This window comes from Primulina huaijiensis, unplaced genomic scaffold (genome assembly GCF_012295235.1).
Source record: "Primulina huaijiensis isolate GDHJ02 unplaced genomic scaffold, ASM1229523v2 scaffold43235, whole genome shotgun sequence".
Taxonomy (NCBI): Eukaryota; Viridiplantae; Streptophyta; class Magnoliopsida; order Lamiales; family Gesneriaceae; genus Primulina; species Primulina huaijiensis.
Window position 1 is genome coordinate 14,287 of NW_027360451.1, and position 20,591 is coordinate 34,877.

General features: G+C 35.1%; 3 protein-coding genes across 3 annotated transcripts; 2 read left to right on the forward strand and 1 right to left on the reverse strand.

The window, feature by feature from the left end:
- The first annotated feature begins 6,536 nt into the window (after positions 1–6,536).
- LOC140969973 (spermine synthase-like) lies at positions 6,537–11,112 on the forward strand. Its single transcript, XM_073431515.1, is given in 13 exon segments — positions 6,537–6,990; positions 7,157–7,292; positions 7,294–7,387; positions 7,640–7,684; positions 8,319–8,395; positions 8,492–8,614; positions 9,140–9,244; positions 9,333–9,405; positions 9,510–9,581; positions 9,738–9,838; positions 10,320–10,414; positions 10,498–10,627; positions 10,800–11,112. Coding segments are annotated over 12 exon segments (1,038 nt in total). The 5' UTR covers positions 6,537–6,990; positions 7,157–7,232; the 3' UTR covers positions 10,863–11,112.
- A 778-nt stretch (positions 11,113–11,890) lies between these two features.
- LOC140969975 (plastidial pyruvate kinase 4, chloroplastic-like) lies at positions 11,891–16,660 on the forward strand. The gene is made up of 5 exons (XM_073431517.1): positions 11,891–12,131; positions 12,703–12,769; positions 13,458–13,918; positions 14,204–15,850; positions 16,436–16,660. The coding sequence occupies exons 2-5, from the start codon at positions 12,713–12,715 to the stop codon at positions 16,551–16,553; spliced, it is 2,283 nt and encodes a 760-aa protein (XP_073287618.1). The 5' UTR covers positions 11,891–12,131; positions 12,703–12,712; the 3' UTR covers positions 16,554–16,660.
- A 150-nt stretch (positions 16,661–16,810) lies between these two features.
- LOC140969976 (cyclic nucleotide-gated ion channel 1-like) lies at positions 16,811–20,231 on the reverse strand. Its single transcript, XM_073431518.1, has 6 exons — positions 19,629–20,231; positions 19,097–19,309; positions 18,705–18,988; positions 18,501–18,612; positions 18,062–18,298; positions 16,811–17,729 (listed from the first exon to the last, which is right to left on the reverse strand). Exons 1-6 carry the CDS (start codon positions 20,214–20,216, stop codon positions 17,031–17,033), a joined length of 2,133 nt encoding a protein of 710 aa, XP_073287619.1. The 5' UTR covers positions 20,217–20,231; the 3' UTR covers positions 16,811–17,030.
- Positions 20,232–20,591: the final 360 nt, after the last annotated feature.

Below are 20,591 nucleotides of genomic sequence, written 5' to 3' on the forward strand. Positions count from 1 at the left end.
CATTTAAATTCGGAGAACCATGGTTGGTAAGCAAGTTACGAAACTTTGGCACCCATTTATCACGGAAGATACGGATTGAATATCCATTCCCTACTCGCCAATACATTCCTTCCTCTAGTAGTGTTCTGCTCCATATGAGGGATCGCCATAAAAACAATGGGTTACTACCAAGGAGAGCATGCATAATGTCTCCATGTTTAAAGTAGCGGGCTTTGAGGACTCGGCCAACAAGCGAATCAGGTTTCCTTAGAATTCTCCAGATCTATTTGGCAAGGAGAGCTTTATTAAATATCTCAAGTTTACGAAAACCCATTCCTCCCTGACATTTCGGTTTACACATATAATCCCACTTTTTCCAATGAAGCTTTCTATTTTCTGCAGCAGAGCCCCACCAAAATTTGGCACATTCTTGTTCAATACTATTGCATATGGATTGGGGGATTCAGAAACATGACATAGCGTATGTGGGCACGACCTGAAGTACTGACTTAATCAAAACCTCCTTTCCTCCTACCGAAAAAAATTTGTTGACCCAGCTAGAGATTCTCTTGGCCACTCTTTTGAGAAGATATGTAAATTGGACTATTTGATTCCGGGCTAAGAAAGTTGGCAAACCCAAATAGCTTTCATGTCCTTGTACTACTGGAATGGATAACCATGATTTAATGAGGTCTATCACATCTGACCTTGTGTTCGGACTAAAAGATAGGCTTGATTTTTCAAAGTTGATTAGCTGTCCCGACGCCTTGGCGTACTGATCCAAGCAGAGGTTAATTTGTACGCAATCTCCCTCGGTTGCTCTAAAGAAAACCAGGCTATCATCCGCAAAGAACAAGTGTGAAAGGTTTGGGCTTGAGTTTGCAATCTTGATTCCTCTGAATCGGTTTCTCTCCTGAAATGATGACAACATCGATGAGAGGTCCTGCGCACATATCACAAATAAGAATGGGGAGAGAGGATCGCCTTGCCTAAGGCCTCTTTTAGGAACTAACTGCCGAAAGTCTTATGATTTATACGGAACGAATATGAGACTGAGTTGATACATCTCAAGATCTTTTTTGTCCATAGTGGAGCAAATCCCAATTTGTTCATCATCTCCTCCAAGAATCGCCATTCCACTCTATCGTAGGCCTTTCTCATATCAAGTTTCAACGCTGCAAAACCATGTTTCCCAACTTTTCTATTGCGCATCCAGTGGATAGCCTCAAAACCCAGGATTATGTTATCAGAAGTCAATCGTCCCGATACGAAAGCACTTTGGCAGTCATCAATTATATCATCCATGATAGGCCTTAGTCGATTTGTTAAAGCTCGGGACACAATCTTATAGCAGACATTACAAATACTAATAGGTCTAAATTCTGTCATGAGGAGAGGATTTACAACTTTGGGAATAAGAGTGACCACTGTCTGGTTCCAACTATCCAGGGAGGCTTCTTCATTAAGAACTGCAAGAGCAGCCGTAATGATATCCCGGCCCACAACGTGCCAAAATTTCTGAAAGGACAGTGCTGACATAACATCCGGTCCAGGTGATTTATCCGGGTGCATGTCAAATAGGGCTTTCTTCACCTCACGATCCGTAAACGGGACACATAGCATTAGATTCATCTGTTGAGTAAACCTGGCTTGCAAATAACATCCCTTTAACGATAATAGATTAGACATACATATCAATGTTCTTAACCATATTATTTTTGGGAATAAATATTATGCTATTAATCAACTTTTTATTCTTCAATTATATGTATGCATTAAAAAAACGTACATCTTATTGTTGTTCGTTTTTTAATAGTGAGTTGTTCTTGATAATGTTAGATAAACACCTAGTACAATGAAAAATATCTCATGATCGCAAACATAGCATGATAAACAATGAACACATCGACACAATTTTTTAAAAGTTTTATTAAGAAAAATAATAAAAAATAAATTAAATATCGAAAACCAAACAACATGATATTGTCGATACTTTTATTTAAATATATAAGTTAAACATATAATATCTGGCTAAGGCTACAAGTAAAATAAATTTATTAAAAAATTTGAAGCTTTAAAAAAAAACATGCATATAAATTTTATTTAAACATAAAATTTATGGCTAATTACCACAAGTAAAAAAGACATTTATTATGATTTTTAATCATGTTTTATTCAAGTAATTTATAAACATAACCCACAAAATATATTTCTTGCAAAAAACTTTTATCTAAACACAAAAGTTCTAGTCAAGATGACAAGCAAATTGATTAGAAAATTAGAAACTAAAAAAAAAAAAAANGGTTGACAAAATTTCAACTCAACCCACAATTTGTTTGACAGAGTGGGCGAACCCGACAAACTCAACCCAAATTGATGGTTCTAATCACAATGATTTTTTACCTTGTTTCATTTAAGTAATTTATAAATATAAACAACAACAAAATTTTGGTTGCACAAACCTTTTATTTAAACACATGGCTTCTAGCCAACAGTCACAAGTAAAGAGATTTAAAAATTAGATTTTTTTTAGAAAAAAGTATAACACAATAAATTTTTTGGCCAGATTTTATTAAAGTAATTTCTAAATATAAATCATAAAAATCTAAAAAAATGAAAAACAAATGATGATATAGTTGATATTTTTTTAATTATATAATGTAACACAAAAACTCATATGAGACAGTATCATATGTCAATTTTATGAGACATATATCTTATTTGGGTCACCCATTAAAAAATTTCTCTTTATGCAAACATTATTATTTTTCATTGTAAATATGGGTATGGTTGACTCGTTTCACAAATAAAGATTCGTGAAACAGTCTTACAAGATACCTATCCTTAGTTTAAACATATAATTTCTTGCTAATGGTTACAAGTAGAATTAAGACATTAGAAAATTAAAAACTCTAAAAAAAAAGACATACCATTTATTTAAACATATAATTTCTGTTAATGACCACAAGTAGAATAAATATATTAGAATATTATAATTCTAAAAAAAGACATAAATTTTTATTTAAACATATAATTTCTGGATAATGTGCACAAGTAGAATAAATATAGTAGAAAATTATAAATTTAAAATAAATGCATATCACAATATTTATTTCTATCATGTTTTATTCAAGTAATTTATAAATGTAAACTAAAAAAATTGGTTGCAAAAATCTATTTTTTAAAGCATAAGTTCTAACAAACCTCACAAACAAAGAGATTATAGATTATAAAATTATAACTTTAAAAAAAGCCATATAACATTTATTTAAACATAGAATTTCTGGCTAATAGTCACAAGTAAAATAAAGATATTAGAAAATTATAAACTCTAAAAAAGACATATTACAATGATATTTTACCATGTTTTATTCAAGTAATTTATAAATGTAAACCTCAAAAATATTGGTTGCAAAAAATATTTTTTTAAATGCATAAGTTTTAGTCAACATCACAAACAAATGAATTACAAATTAGAAAATTGAAAACTCTAAAAAAATACATATAACAATGATCTTTTACTATATTTTATTCAAATAATTTATAAATGTAAACCATAGAAAACGTTGGTTGCAAATAAATTTTATTTAAACACATAAGTTCTAACCTTATTTTTAAAATAATAAATAGAAATAAAAATAAAGTTTAACGGCAAACTAAATAAACAATACACAAACTAATGAACGAGGATAAGAAAAAACAATTAATAAGACACAAAAAATGACAATCCAACAATGAATTATTTTTAAACTTTAATTAATTTAATTTAGATAATGAAAAGCTAATAAGAAATCTAAATAATTAAATAAAAAATAACATATTATAATGTGATAATGCATAATAAAAAACCAAATAATAAAAATTATACATAATTAAAATATGAATAATAATGAGATAAATAGAAAAATTTAAAACAAACCAATAACAAAAAAAAAATCACATGTTTATATATATAATAGATAGAATAATAATATATCCCGATTCCCTCATGCAAAATTCACTTCCCGATACGTGTCTCCTTTTCAAAATGGATACGTATTCTAATCAAAGACGCAGCTTTCAAATAAAACAAATTAATGGAGATGAATCGTTTACGGCTCTCCACTTTGAGTTATATTTCATTTTCTTATTATTATATTAAATATATATAAATTATTAAAGTTAATGATATCTTATTCCAATAAAAATCGGCCCGTGATTCTCAAAAATATATAAATCCATTGACGCCATATCTCGACACAAGACACTCTAGTTTGATCCCGAGTAGAAAAAGACTGAAAGTAATTCAGGCTCCCTCCGCTGTAATGTAATTCTCCGCATCTTGATTCATCATTGGTATCGGCTGTTTTTTTGTTTTTTCTATACATATTTTATCAGCACCCTGAATTACTGCTCTGAATGCACTTCTTTCTGGGTTTTGTATCTTCTTTCCATGCATGTAATCTGTCGAAAATGGGCCTTTTTTCTTTATTTTGTTGTTGGAAGTTTTGAGTTTGTCTATTTTTTAAAGAAGAGAATATTTTAGAAGCTATAAATATATATTTTTTGTTTTTTAAAAAAAATTATCTTTTCCGGATTTTAGTAAACCCTGAAGCTGCTTTCGTGCAAATGAAATTTGTGTTAGAGTAGATGTCCTGCAAACCAACTGTTGGCTAGAGATTTTATTGACTCAGCTGTAATTATTATTTTAATATAATTCATTATTTCATGGTTTGTTATTTCTTTATCTGTATACCCATGTTATCAAACATAGATAAAGACCTTGATTATACTTTAATACAAATGAATCGTAATTCGATGTTGAAACTCGTTTGAAACTCGAGACTAGCATCTGTGATGTTGTGTACTGCGTTTCTTAGTAAGGGCATAGAGATGTCCAAACATGCAGATGAGTAGTCATATGATGATTATACCGAACAACCCTCCCTCGGACTTTCCAAGTGGTTATCATTCATCGAGAGGATAAGTCCGTGGTTATGATTGTACACCATTACTCCTTACAACTCGGGACAACACTGAGGCTCTATATGCTAGGGTTGTGCTTTGACTCGTTTACTGGCGCCAGGAGAGTCATCAGGTGGCGAGGTTGTGTACAGTTGCGAAACATATAGGAGCCAGTGCATTGTAGTCGGAGATTCACCGTTCACCTGCGGGTGTGGATATCCTATGTGATCTGATGAAATTATAGTGCGTGGAATCTCTGGCCAGAGTATGAGATGTACGTTAGAGAAGGAGTTCTCGAACGGTACATGCGATGCCACTATTTATAGTTATCACATAGTTATCGAATTAATATGCAACCCTCGATGAACCAATGGTTGCAGATTCGATCAGGATATATAAGATGAAGGGACCGTACTGTACATTAATCATAATCGACTGGTTCTTGCAGGCACTATCAGTGATACCTAGGGGATCATGGGGCGATGCTACTAGACGCTCTTACCATGATCCGATGGGTGCAATCAAAAATGAGTTCTGACATTCTTGATCAAGATGTTGATGAAAAGAATGGGGCTAACTAGGGTAAGCCCGAATAAGGAATTATGTCCTGAATCACAAAGAGTTGTGAACCCACGGCTAGCTGTATCCCTGAACCATTGAGGGTCACACAAGTACTGGATCGTTTGTTCCCGTTGAGAGAATAAATTCAAGAAGTTGAATTTATATTATATAGTAAATTCAAAGAGTTGAATTTATGATAATTAATTTTTGAGAGAATAAATTCAAGGAGTTGAATTTATAAAATTTGAGAATTTAAATTTATTGAACTCAAATGTTGGGTTTATTAAATATTAAATTTTGGAGGTGATATAAATTCAAGGAGTTGAATTTATAATTTGAATAATAAATTCAAATGTTGAATTTATAAATGATTTAATTTATTAAACTCAAATGTTGAGCTTATTAATTTATAAATTAAATATGGTGGTTAATATGTTTAATGGGCTTGTAAGAGTACAAGTCTAACATATTAAATAATTAAAGTTATTAATGGACCTTGATTAATTGATTTAATTAGTTGGACTAATCCAATTAATTAATCAAGCCCATTAATGTTAATTAAAGGGCCCAATTATTATACTATGATAATTAGATCATGGGTTGATTATAAAAGTGTTTTGAGAAGTCAAAACCCTAGCCTCCTACCACCATATTTTCGAGAATCACTCTTCCAAAAAGAAAAAAAAAATTCGACCACCTCTCTTGAGAAAGAAGTTTGAGCCGCCTCTCAAATTTCAATCTCCTATGTAAAATCTCTTCTACGTTTTCTAGTGCAAATTAGAAGAGGATCAAACCATCTAGTCGTGGACCTGATTAGAAGAAAGGAGTCTCTGAAGAAAGTTCGTAGGGATTTCATCAAGAGCTATCTCCGCTAAATCCGGAATAGTTGGAGTCGTGTGATTAATTCACCAAAAGTATAATTTTCTAAACATCCTATGAATGTTTTATTAAAAACCATACAAACGCCCTATCAAATATATTTTGATTGTCAAAATAAAATAAAAATTTTAAAATTCCGCTGCGTTTGGGCGTGTAGAAAACCGAGATTGTGGATTTCTTCATGTTGTCTAAAAAGTCTGATCTTTACCTGAAAAAAGCGAGTATTTGTTGTTAGACCTTTATGGTGAGGAAGAAATATTACTATGGTCGGTTGGATGGCGCTTTCTGGATTGTTTAAGCTTTGATATTATTTTTGGAATAGAAAAAGAATTTGAACCGTTTGTGGAAGCAGAATTTTCCATTTGATTACTTGTGTTATGCTATTCTTGTCGACTTTTAGCAGCTTGAGAGCCACGCAGCTTTTTTTGGCATCCTTTTCTTACCTTTGAGATACTGTTTTGATTATTCTTCATGTATGAAGAAACCTGTAATTGTTATTCTTTCGTTACCTTTCTTTAAACTTTTACAGTTTCCCATTTTTTTATATTCTCAATATATTTGTTTTCATTTTCATGACTTGTTACATTAACCCAGGCCATTCCTAGAACGTGCTGTCAGATTCTTCTGGTAAATTTGGCTTCTTTCCTTAGGATTGTTTAGTAATTATGTATATGATTCTTTCGTTAGCGGTATTATCATTATTCGTTTATACATATGTTTTGTGGGTTTGTATAAGTGTGTTGTTGTTTATGGTTGTGTGGTATGTTTTATATGGGTATGATGTTTGTGACAGATACTGGATCCACGGTAGAAAAGGGTAAATTTAAGAGGACGACGCATTAAAAGATTTGGAGTACTGCCAGAGGACCATGGATGGGAGGGAGAGTAGCAACAATGGCTCCAGCAAGGCCATTGTTATCCCAGCTTGTTTGCTTAAAAGCTAAAGCATCTAAGCCTGAACTTGGTACCAAGTGCCACTCGACTGTTGTTTCTGGATGGTTCTCTGAAACACAGCCATCCTCCGGTATTCCTGAAGATCTATTCTCTGCTTCTTTCCTTTTTTGAAGAGGGGCTTGGTGGAGTGAGAGGAGGGCTGGCAGGTCCCTCCACCCCTTTAAACTTTTGCAAAACATTGAGTGATTTCTTGAATTATACATTCACAAAAATATGGCGGTGCCTCTGTAAATTTTTAGAGATTTTATTTTACTTTTCATGAGTGTATGCTTGGTTATGTACATAGGTTATTAATGTGATTTTATTTCATGGAGATCAACAGATAAATATGGGAAGCAAGTGTATTTCAACAATCCAATGTGGCCAGGTATATTTCCTACCTTGTTGTTCTGTTTTTGAATTGATGGAATGGATTTGCATCTCATTTTACAACAAGAAATGCAGTCATGCGCTTGGGCTTCAGATGTTGCGAGTTTGGCTCTAAGAATTTATGTCAAAGTAGAAAACTTAAGGGCCATTTCTTTATTTCATGATTCTGGATGGATGCTCGTCCGTTAGTTGTGGATTGATAGAATTGGATACATTCATAATACATAATATTGTGATTGTTAAAATATTTGATTATAATATGAAATATCGATTAAATTTGGATAACATGTAAATTACACATTTATGTTTTTTAATATTAATAAATATAAATAAAAGAAAGATGTAAATGATTATATTTAATTTTAATTCAATGATTTAATTGAGTGGAAGATAAATAATCTATATACAAAATTACAACCAAATATTTGATTGGATTATATTATCAATGTCGTCAAGCAAACACAACCTAAACTTATACACAGCTAAGGATTAAGGAATGAAATGTAACTGTATCAAATGAATGCAAGTCATGTCCAAATAAATTTATTTTTGTAGCAGTAGTTCATAAAGTAGGGTACTTAAGAACAGCAAAATCATTTATTATTAAATTAACGTGTCGTTTCTCATCGTAGGAGAAGCACATTCCCTGAAGGTGGAGAAGATTTTGTTTCAGGAGAAGTCAAAATACCAGGAGGTTCTGGTATTCCAGGTTTGGCATCTTCAATTGTGAAATATTGCATTATTTATATGTTGTCGAATTTCTCATCCGTATGAGTTCTAAGCTTGTCCTATTACGTTTTTGCAGTCCTCAGCATATGGGAGAGTACTTGTGCTGGACGGCATCCTTCAGCTGACAGAGAAAGATGAATGTGTTTACCAGGAGATGATAGCCCATCTGCCCCTTTGCTCTGTCCAATCCCCCAAAAATGTATTTCTTTGATTCTGTTTGTCCCTTTTGTACTATGTGCCCATGCTTCATTACATCTTTTTAACTTCAGACTTTTGAGTCTCAGCTGAACTCCTGCTAATTTTTCTGTTGATGGTCGTCATACCTAAACGGATAGAAATCTTTGCCTCAGTGTTAACCTGTAGTTTCAGTTATTTTAAAAATTTTATCTGTTAGCTTCAAAATTCAAGTGTTGTGCATAGTGTCTTGCTGTTCTTTAATTTTTTTCCCTGGCTGATTATAAGCTATTATGATAATACTATGCTTCAATGCCGTAGCTTTTGTTTTTCGAGTTTCTGTAGATTCTGAATGGGCTGGAATGACAAACGATTTATGTTGAAATCTCAGTATTTTATAATTTCCTAACAGAATTTTGTTTGGGATATTTTTAATTTCTCATGGTACTTTGTGTGCCCTGCATGGAGTGGTGAAATGGTATCTTCTTCTGCGTACGCACTCATTCCCCCTTTCACTTGATGCTCCTTGATGTTGTTCATATGATCTCAGGTTCTGGTCATTGGTGGTGGTGATGGTGGAGTTCTTAGGGAAATTTCCCGTCACAGCTCTGTGGACTTGATCAATATTTGTGAGATAGATCAGATGGTCATAGATGTCAGTGATTATTTTGTGACACAGTTACCAGATAATTCTCTTGAATCCATGTTTTGTTATTGTTGTCAAGTTTCCATCTGTATTACAGGTAAGCAAGAAATTCTTTCCGGAGTTGGCTATTGGTTTTGAGGACCTTCGTGTACGCCTTCATGTTGGTGATGGTACGTGTATCATCCATCTCCTGCAGAATATTTTGAAACAAGTGCACATACTAAATTGTTTATGTTCAGTTTATATATATAGTTTTTGTTTGTAACATTGGCAGCTATTGAATTTTTAAAGCAAACACCTGAAGGGAAATATGATGCAATTATCGTTGATTCATCCGACCCGGTGGGTATGTGTTCTGATAACAAGCGAACGTATCAAAATGATGTATTTCTCTCAGTTGTTACCGTTAGTTCTGTCTCGGGTGAATCTTTGGCCCTATCGCCTTTGATTGTGATATCATATCCGTCCCACTTTTTATGAACTAATTGATTTATAATTACAGGTCCTGCTCAGGAGCTGGTGGAGAAACCATTTTTCAAGAACATTAGTCGAGCATTAAGGCCTGGCGGTGTACTATGTAACATGGCGGAGAGTATGTGGCTCCATACACTGTTGGAATTATTTTATGGGCTCACATAATTTAATTAATTGTACATGGACAAGCTATCTAATAATAAAGGACCCAATAAAGTGATCTAATTAATTATGGGTTTCCAAAATATTAAATAAATTGGTATGGTCCACCTTATGTGTAGAAACCCAGCCCAATTAGGTCTTCTATGATGGGTTGAAGACTGCTAAGGTTATATAAGGTTATGGTCTCCAAGGCACATGATATATAACACAGAATACATGCGGCACAAGTATTCTAGATCTCTCTCCTTCTCCCATCAAAGGCAAGGATAAGGTGATCGATTTTCTGTTGCCTTGGAAGATCCATAACTCTGACGCTAGATCAATCAATGGATTCTGGTACGTGTTTAATGTTATTCATATTTTCTGATAATTCGACATGAATTCCTGGCGTGTTGTGATATATGGATTTAATCACATAATTTATAGATTTATTTTATTAAATCTCCAACATACACATCTTATCGACGACATTATTTATATTTGTCGTGAAATATTCAAGGGTTCTGTTCACTATGCGTGGATCAGTGTTCCTACATATCCAAGGTAAAATGGTTCCCTACACCAAAAATATTAACTGGTATAATAATTTTTCATTCCCTTCATACTTTTCATTTCTGGTTCGACAGTGGAGTTATAGGGTTTCTTTTATGCTCTACGGAAGGGCCACCTGTCGATTTCGTTCACCCTATTAACCCTATCGAGAAGCTGCAGAGCGCTCTCGAGTTTAGAAGAGAACTCAAGTTTTACAACACAGAGGTTATCTCCTTTTCTGTTCTTTGCTGTGCATCACCATTTTTTTTTTATCTACCATTCGATTTCAATACCACCTCATGTAAATATAGCTATTGCTCTTCCTTTATCATCCACACATCAACGCAGGGAAACCATGAATAAACTCGCTTACAATTTGTCTATGTCAATTCGACAGATTCATGAGGCTGCCTTCGCCTTGCCTTCTTTCGTGAAGCGGGAGGTGGCAGCTCTTCGTTGAAACCAGTCCGCGTGTAATAGGTTTCTACATGCATATTTTGTAGCGTGGATGGCGAATTTCGCGCAAGTTCGTCGTGTATCAGGTTGCCACCTAGTGATTTTGAGTTTGCCAAAGATGTGTAGAATGAATACACAACATGTAACCTGGATTCTTGGCCGTGTAAGTTGTGGCAATGGACTCTCTATTTGGAAAAGTCAAGAGCCAGACGCAAACATTGGTTCCTTTGAAACAGTAAATCGAAATAAAACTTCTCAACATGTTTGTATTTTCGGTTCTAGTTCCCAAACCGGGTCGGACCAAACTAGAATCGATATTTACAATAAAAATAAGCACAACCCGGAATCGAAAACTCATGAAAAAAATATAAAAAAAAACATAATAGAATAGTAATTTTAAGATCTTGTAAGATTAATAATTTATATAAAATTTAAGTTAACCTTTTTTTAAATAATATTTACACTATTTGATATTATATGAGAGTTAAATAATTAAATTTGCTTTTCTTTTTTAAATATCTCCGAAGTTATTCCATTATTTTTAAATTTAGGCATCGTTTTGAAGTTGCACAAAATTTAATCAATTGATAATTTATTTAATCTAATCTCGCATTTACTTGGATCATATTATTTATCAATCTGTTAATTATTTTTCTTACATTAATCAAATCATTTATTATTTATCATTAAATTTAAATTATAATATTAACCTTAATGAATAATTTTGTTAATATTTTATTAATTATTAAATAACAAAATGATAATTTATCATATTATCTCAAATTTAATCAATTAAACCAAACAAGCTATTATTTATCAATCAAAATAAATATGATATTAAATATTTTTTTAATTTTTTATTATGTTAAATTATTTATCTCCATATTATTATCTTATTTTTAATTCAAAAGGTAAAGATCCGAAATTAAAACCGTATGTGATGGAATTGTCGGTCTTAATTAGCCCTATCGAAGCAAGATGAACTGATTTGTTTCACAAAAAAGGCGTGTTTACTAATAGCGGTTTCCTATATGTCGCGTTTACAAAGAGATTCTGCCACAGCTCTTGATTCTCAATCAAGCATCTGAATCTCGCACGCGCTCACCACACTCCTCTCTTTCAATTTTCCTTATTGTTTTGTGAAATTCTACTCTTTTTCTTGCATAATTTTAATGCAGAATGATCATATACTTTAATCGAGAGAAAATTGAAGCTTGAGTTGAATTTCCAAGGTCGTCCTGATTGTTTGGTGCGTCCAATCCATTTATAACGAGTACGCTTTCGTGCGTGGCGTGACGGATTTTCGATTTCGTTGCATTCGTTATGTTGTTGGGTTCATTTATTTTTTCCGAATTTGTGTTTTCGTACAAAAATATTTGAGATGTCACGCTCTTTGATTATATATTTGAATGCTTTAAAGAATGTTGTGTGTCTGGCGAACGGATACGAGATCTTTATGGAATTATTCTTGTGTTGTTGTTTTGGCTTCAAATGTTCAAAACTTTTGTGCCTGCCTGCCTGGTTGTGTTATGCACATTGTAGGCTGTTGAAATGAAGTAAAATGTAGTTCCTGTTCTTTTAGCTCATATGGACAGAATCCAGGTTACTTTTATGATTGGAATGTAAAATAACTTGCTCGTGGAGGAAATGGCTCTAATGATCTTGTATCTTTGAGAATCTAGTTATCTTGGTTTAATAAATTGACCAGCCCAATACCTGTTTTGTAGGATTTGTTGCTTGATTCTATCAATCACCATAAGTTGGTGTTAACGCTATTCATAAAGCAGATTTTTTTTTCTTTTTTTGCAATTTAAAGCTGTAAGTTAAATCGCTTTTGGTTTCAGGAACTTAAAGATGGCTGAAGTGATTGCAGCTTTCTCAATAACTGAAGTGGCATCATTTATAAATCGGGTTGGTGTTACTATCCCCTGATGCAGGAGATTGCTTGTTTATATTTTTTTTCAAAATTTCTCTCCATGGTCAATGGTGTGTATCTTGTAAAGGGGAATCAAGCATTATGAGGGATAAAATATAGTCCGTCAACAAAAACGTGTATTCGCTAACTTTTTTTCTTTCTTTTTTTATTTAAAAAGTTGTATTTGAGTTAGTTTTATTTACTAATCCTGGTTGAAAGTGATCAATTATGCAACAATTCAGTGATTGTTAACGAGCTCTGGTAATAGATTCTTAGCCAGTATCTAATTTTATTTTTGCCTATCATTATTGCTTCACCTGTGTCTTTTATGTGTTGGCTTTTTCTTGAAGTACAACAAGTACTGATGTGTGCTATTTTATATTCACTGAATGAGTGAAAAGACCATAATTTTTCCTGAATGTGAAGAACTTGACTTATTCACATTGGTTGGATGATGGTTGATTGTTGAATTTTTCTTATTTGCGTCAGATTCAAGCACTCGTCTCCTTATGACCTCCCCAAACTTTTAATCTTTACTTAAGCCGGTGCAATTTAATTTTTTTCTTCATTAATAATTTTGACTTGGAACTTTTTTGCCCATGCATCCCTTTGATATTGGACTTTAATGGACTTTCTAAGCTTGAGAGAAATCATGAGAGAAATATGATTTCTTTGTCCATGCAGACCGGTATATCTGATTTTGCACATCCCAACTCATACGGAAAGTTAACAGTCCCTCCATGCAAGTCCAGCACTAAACTAACAGCTTGTAGAAATAGCATACGGCTGTTTCAAAGGCCAGGAGGGAAACTAGCGCTAAGAACTGTTGCCCATGGCATGTCACATGACAATGCTGAGAGTTACCGCTCTCATCAATCGACTGATGATCCACTGTTTATCTGTCCTGAAGATGATGGAAATTCTCAGGATCCAGGAAATGATGATTTGGTGTCTATATGTTCCAAGAATGATGGCAATTCCAAGAGACCACGAAAGGACTCAGAGGTGAACCAAATGTTCGATTTTCAACCAACTGTTACGAAACAGGTGAACCAAGATAGTCTTCCTGACAAGCTGAAAGCTGTTCACTTGCATATTCTAGCTATGGAGCAGTGGAATGCATCCAGGCTCAAAACGTGCCACCGGTATGTTATGTTTCTGCAAAAGAAATATAATGAGTTTCTGGGATTGTACTTTCTTCTGCATTTATATTGGTTTTGTCTCAGTAAAGCCTGAAACGTGGCATCGTGAGCCAGATATTTCCACTCACGATCCTCGTAAAGTTGCTTGCTGTCCCAGTTTTTGGCTGCTTTTGGTTTTTTTGGTTTGGGGATTTGGAACTTGTATATTACAATTTTATCAAATAAATGCAGTACTTTCCTGTTTCACAAATTTCACAAGGAACTAACACGGTTTCCTCTTACTCGCAGAAACTATGCAGCAAGCGCTACCAACATGATAAACTTTTTGGCTCTTAAAGGATTAGATGTAGAACCGATTAAAGAAGAGCTTTCTTCTATTGGTCTTTCCGATTTAGGGGATATAAATCCATACGTCCTTCCGAGCCTTTCTGCATGCATTCAAATACTTGTCTGCTCAATGTCGGAGTCCTTGCTAAGCATGGAAGGTTCTGTTGAGGAGCTTCCCATTCACAAAGGCATGGAATATCAAACCGAGAACCTATCAAGGACTGCAATGATGAAAATGGCATCTTCTAATAAGGATCTATTGCTTGGAACTCTCCAGGGCCCAAGAATGACTCATATCATGGTAACAGTAGACCAGGAGATTGTGGAAAACGACACACTTGTAGCTGATCTCATTAATTCGGGAACCAGCATTTTTCGTATCAACTGTGCGCATGGAAACCCTGAAATTTGGGGTAAGATAATTAGCATAGTGAAGAGAAGCTCTCAGCTTCTGGAGAAACCTTGTCGGGTCCTCATGGACTTAGCTGGACCAAAGCTAAGAACTGGAAAACTGAAGGCTGGTCCAGGTGTGGCTAAAATCTCTCCGAAAAGGAATGCTGTTGGTGATGTCTTACGGCCGGCCCAAGTTTGGCTTTCACCACGAGGTGCAGGTCCACCACCACCTCATATATCAGCTGATGTTATTATCCATGTGGATGGCCAAGAGTTTCTCAGTAAGTTAGAGATTGATGGATCTGTAAGTTTTGCTGATGCCCGAGGAAAGCATAGGAGTCTCAGGATTTTAAGCAAGTGTCCTATTTTTTCTGGTGTTGGGTTCATGGCTGAGTGCAGCAAGACTGCATATGTTGAAACTGGAACAGCATTGTATGCTAAGAAGAAGCGGCGAAAATACCCCATTGGATTTGTGGTGGATGTTCCCCCTTCTGATCAATTTGTTAGATTGAGAGTTGGTGACTTGCTGACAATATCTCGAGATTCTTCAGACGAAGGGGATGGATTGACTTGTTCAGACGTTGGCTCCCATAGGATAACTTGCCCATCTGGCTATCTATTCGATTCTGTCAAACCAGGAGAGCGCATATCATTTGATGATGGAAAGATATGGGGTGTCATCAAAGGAACTAGCATTTCAGAAGTGGTTGTTTCAATCACTCATGCTGGTCTGAAAGGTACCAAACTTGGCTCAGAAAAATCTATCAACATCCCAGACAGTGATATTTGTTATGAAGGTCTCACTTCTAAGGATCTTATGGATCTAGATTTTGTGGCTGCCTATGCTGACATGGTTGGAATTTCGTTTGTTCGAGATGTTCAAGATGTTATCTTGTTGCGCCAAGAACTTGCAAAGAGACAGATTTCAAACTTGGGAATTGTCTTGAAGATTGAGACAAAATGTGGATTCAAGAAACTACCACTTTTAATATTGGAAGCAATGAAATCTCCAAACCCATTGGGCGTGATGATTGCCAGAGGCGATCTTGCTGTGGAATGCGGGTGGGAAAAGCTTGCAGATATACAGAAAGAAATCATATCTATATGCAGTGCTGCCCATGTACCAGTAATTTTGGCAACGCAGGTTTTGGAGTCACTTGTAAAGTCTGGGGTTCCTAGTAGAGCGGAAATTATAGATGCTGAGATGGGAAGGAGGTAAGAGTATTACGACTTTTGGTTTATAATCATTATATGATTTTTTATCCGCATATTAATTGTCAAAATTGCATGATATTTGTTTTCAAAACTTAAAGTAAGAGCTTTAAACAATAATTTCTTTACCGAGCCCCTACCACCCGTAGGTAGTTTTAAACAAGTTTCTTCATAAGTAGATACTTGAATCCCAAGTATGGCTGGTGACAATGGCCTTGGTTTGTCACGAGTTTGAATCTCATGTTCTAAGTGTGTTTTCCGTTTCGAAATTGGGACAAAAAAGCTTTCAAACCAAAATTCAGAACCAGATGAAATGCGGTCGGTAGCTGGGTTCTTTTTGGTAAATATCCGAGCCTGGTTTGTAGCTGAGGCTTTGTTATGCACTCAGATAACCCAAGTCGGTCCACTCGGTCCGATAACTGAATATTAATTTAAATTTCTCTTTTTTTTTTATATTTACTCAGTTAGTTTTTCGTTAAGTTATACAGTTAGTTTTTCGTTAAGTTATATATTTGAAAAATAAAATACGATAACATTTGTTTTAATTGATTGTTCTTACTCATTCAAATGAAATGATATACACTGCAGGACTAGTTGTGTGATGTTGAACAAAGGGAAGCATATTTTGAACGCTGTCTCTACTCTGGATTCCATTTTAAACAGCCAATGCACCAAGACGAAACCCGAATTGAAGCCTCCAATGTAAACTAGTCAAAGTAAGATTTCTCTTCTTTTCAGCACCAGTCTTCTGTACTTGAGGTGTGGATCAAGCGTATGACATAAGGTTTTGTTTAAATTTTGTTTTAAATGACATTCAGCTCTTCATTTTTTTTTTGCGTATACAAATAATTGACACGGGTCTTGAAAATAAAATCCATAATGTGTTTTAATACCTTATCAGTTTTAAACATGAGAATGATTCACATTTGGCGAATTTGTACCTTTCATTCAAGAGAGCCAACGTCGAAATCTTATTTTAATGCAATAAATGGGGTCAGATGATAAATGTTTCACGCATACAACGTACATATTACATAATATACAGAAGGGGCTCATGTCTTAATATCCCACTGCAGTAAAACGGAACAAAACCAAGTCTCGAGTTGAACCCCACATCGATCTATATTTATAAATTATAACAAACAAAAAGTTATAATACAAGTGACTAAAATAATGTACACGATCATTTGTCTTCAGCTGTAAAGTCTGGCTCGGCAGGCTTCTGAAGTAGCATAGGTGATATCCTTTCTGCCATTCTTGTCTTTCTAGTACGGTTTCGTCGCAATGCACGAAGTGCATTTGCAGCAAATCTCGAGGCATAGATGGTCGCCCCTAAACTCGGTGAACTTCCCCCACCTTTCGCCAATGCATCCTGCAATCGGTTTTCTTCTTCTCGTAGAGACTCTTCTAGCTTCTTCCTACTATAGCGCCGCCATGCTGCTTGTACGAAGCAAGCTGCCCAAGTCCTCCACTGCTGCGAGTAAAACCTAAAAGTATGGCGTAGCTGTTTACTGTGTAGTCGTCGGAATTGAGATGCTACAAACTTCAAATCATCAGCCTTCAACGCGAATGCTTCAACTTCTGATAGAGCTTGGACAGTTCTAGTCGAGATAGGGAGGTTAGATGATGAGTTAGGATCCAGTGCCCAAGTAAGGAGCTCTTCCCCACAAAAATCACCTGCTTTTAGGTAATCTGAGTTAAAAAACCCGGTCCTTCCTCCATTTGTCGTTACAGTCAACAATTTTCCACGCATTATAAACAGCATTTCATCCACTGGATCCCCTTCTCGTACTATGTAGCTGTCCTCAGTGTAAAGCACTGGTTTGAGACGGTCGCACAATGCATCAAGGAGTTGATCATCCATTTTCTCAAACAGTGGCACCTGAATGACAGACAATTATGTATATAAGAAAAGATATCATATCAAGATTATAAAAGATAACAGTTACAAAGGGCGGACTGAAACTCTGATTACACAGAAAATTACATTGTTATTCGCCAAGTAGAAGAGTTTGTCACAGTTTCACAAGAGAGACTGCATGTGAAAGATTATAAACAAATCATTTTACCCATTTCTCCTCCTTGAATTCAGAAGAGGAAGTTATAAATCAGCAAACCTAAGTCCAATTTTCTATTCAAGATTAAGGTATTTGGCAGCAAATAAAGAACCAGTGTCAACTTTGATGCAATAAATGGGCATGTTGAAGGACTTACTCTTTTCAATAAATCCAAACAGAGATGCCGTTTGATATCTCTTCTTAGATCCTTGGGAAGATTATGAACCAGAATTTCTTCTTCAACACCTCTAGTTTCCTGCCATCTGTATTGCTCGTACCTCCTGATTCTACCCCTCAAACTATCAGGGAGCAACCGGTGAGACATCCATTGCTCTGCATCTCGTCTTTTAACCCTCATCTCCTCTAATCTTAAAGTTGTGGACTGCAGATACGTCTGTTTTACCAACACTACAGATTAGTAGGAACTCATGCTACAAAAGGCGTCCATAAGACTTGTCATCTTAATATATTATAGCACTTGGCCAAAATTTTATTATAAGTAAATTTTAGAGAAGACCTTTGCATGTGTCTCTTCGTTACCAAACAAATGCCATTTCATTGGCTCCAAGGTAAGAGTAGTGAAACTACTTACTCACCTGCATATTTCCAATCAGAAACGAGAACAGCACCAAGCCGGATATAGAAATAGCAACTGCAAAGCAACTTTCCCAAACAAAGGTGCTTGTTTTAAGGTTTTGGCCAAGGGAACTGAAACAACAGACAAGAGCTTAGCCTCATATCCTGAATCAGAAACTCAATGAATAGAATATAGCTATACCATCCTGATAGGAGAAAGATACCTTAAATTCTGCAACCCCCACCAGAAACAGTAAAAGAATTTCTGAGGAAAATCTTTTGATTCAACAACACCAGATTGAAGGGCATCGAGAAATATTCCAAAGTCAAAAGCAGTTGTATCGGGATTCTGAATAGGGCAGGAGTTGTTCAACATAGTGCTGAATTGTGTGTGATCACCTATGCAATGAAATGCGGCATGTCGACAAGCAGTCTGATTACCACAGGCTTTTCGCCAGCAAGTAGTTTCACGTCCTATCGAAAACAAATACCAAAAGGCTCCAAGCACCTAAAAGGGGATACACACAAAAATCATGCTGATAGTTTAACGAGTTGCAGCACTGTTTATGCTGGAGCAAATGAGTGAAAATATGAATTAAACTCCAAAAAAACTTACATGACTGGCAAGCATGTAAAGAAAAAGATTGAAGGCAGCCCCAGCCCATGCTGTTTCAGTGAGTATACCAGAAGTTCTAGTGACTTCTTTATACAAAGGATAAACACGGAGAATCCTTGGTATATATTGTAAGAAAACCACGTATTGTAACAAATTCTTTGTGTTAAAAGATTTTGCACCACTCAATTTGGGAATGACAATCCAGATTACAACCTGGAAAATCATTAGATAATCAGATTCATGGGTAAACTCCCAACAAAAATATATTCTGAACATGAATTGTAACTTCTGGGAAAAAATGTATGAATAATATAATAATTTTGGAGATTTGAGAGATCGGCTTTATTTTCACAGAGGCTGATATACAGTCAGTTACAAAAGCAAGGACCATGGAAAACGCTCACAAGCAATCTTTCCTGATTTCTTGTCACACAAAAAAATTATTGTTCTAGTGGAAGAGTATGTTTTATCTGCATGTAACGGATATCTATGCACAATCAGGCCATAGGTGCAAACGAAAAATTTCCCTAACCTGAGGAAGCGGAAGAACTGCAAGGATGTCAATTATGAAGTATGATGACAGATATCTCTTTGCTATCTCCCAAGAATCTTCAACTAAAACACCTCTTCCAAATACACGAGAAGATGGGGCAATGAAACCGGTGTGAAATTGAAATAGAATATGGATGATGTAAAACACATCCGTAAAGGATCGTAGAATACTGGCTGTGAGCTCCAATTTTGGGTCCAAATCAAGGCACTTCTTTTCATCATTGATAATGGGAATATAGAAAAACAAGGGGTCCAACGAAATGGCAAGCACGCATGATAATACAAATATCTTATTCCATTTCTGAAGGAATGACCCTTGTGGATCAAGAATTTTCTTCCGAGATCCCTCGTCATCCGCCAGAAACTTTCTCAGTGAGAAGGATCTCAAGGATCCTGTGAACCTTTTGATTCTATCAGAACCAGATTCTAAACCCCTCTGAAATCTGTCTGAAACTGATGACACTGCTACTCTAAGTCTACCCTCTGGTACTCCACTTTCAGATTGAGAATGCCCATTGTAGATTTTCTCAGATCTCCAATCTTGAAACCTAATAGGGGACAAAGACATTATTAGCACTCAATTGTAAGAAAAATGAAACACAGAGAGCACTCTGATCTTTTTTTTTAAAAAAAAATCTTATAAGATTAGTGGGTTGTTTTTAAATCTTATAAAACCAGACAGTTTACAATCCATTAAGCATCTTACAAACTTTTTTTAAATAGCTTATATATTTAACCAAACAGTCTAAGATTCTCATGAACGACTTTTCTTCCCCTTATAAGAGGTATTTGAAAGGAGGAAATCAGCCAAGTAGTTAAATTAATCATGAGAGACATATGGAGAGTGAGAGTCAATACCTTATTTCACATCTCTTTTACTAACCCACCTCAGTTCTATTTGTTGGGGAATTACACCCCCGAAGCGATGCCGACCAAGATGATA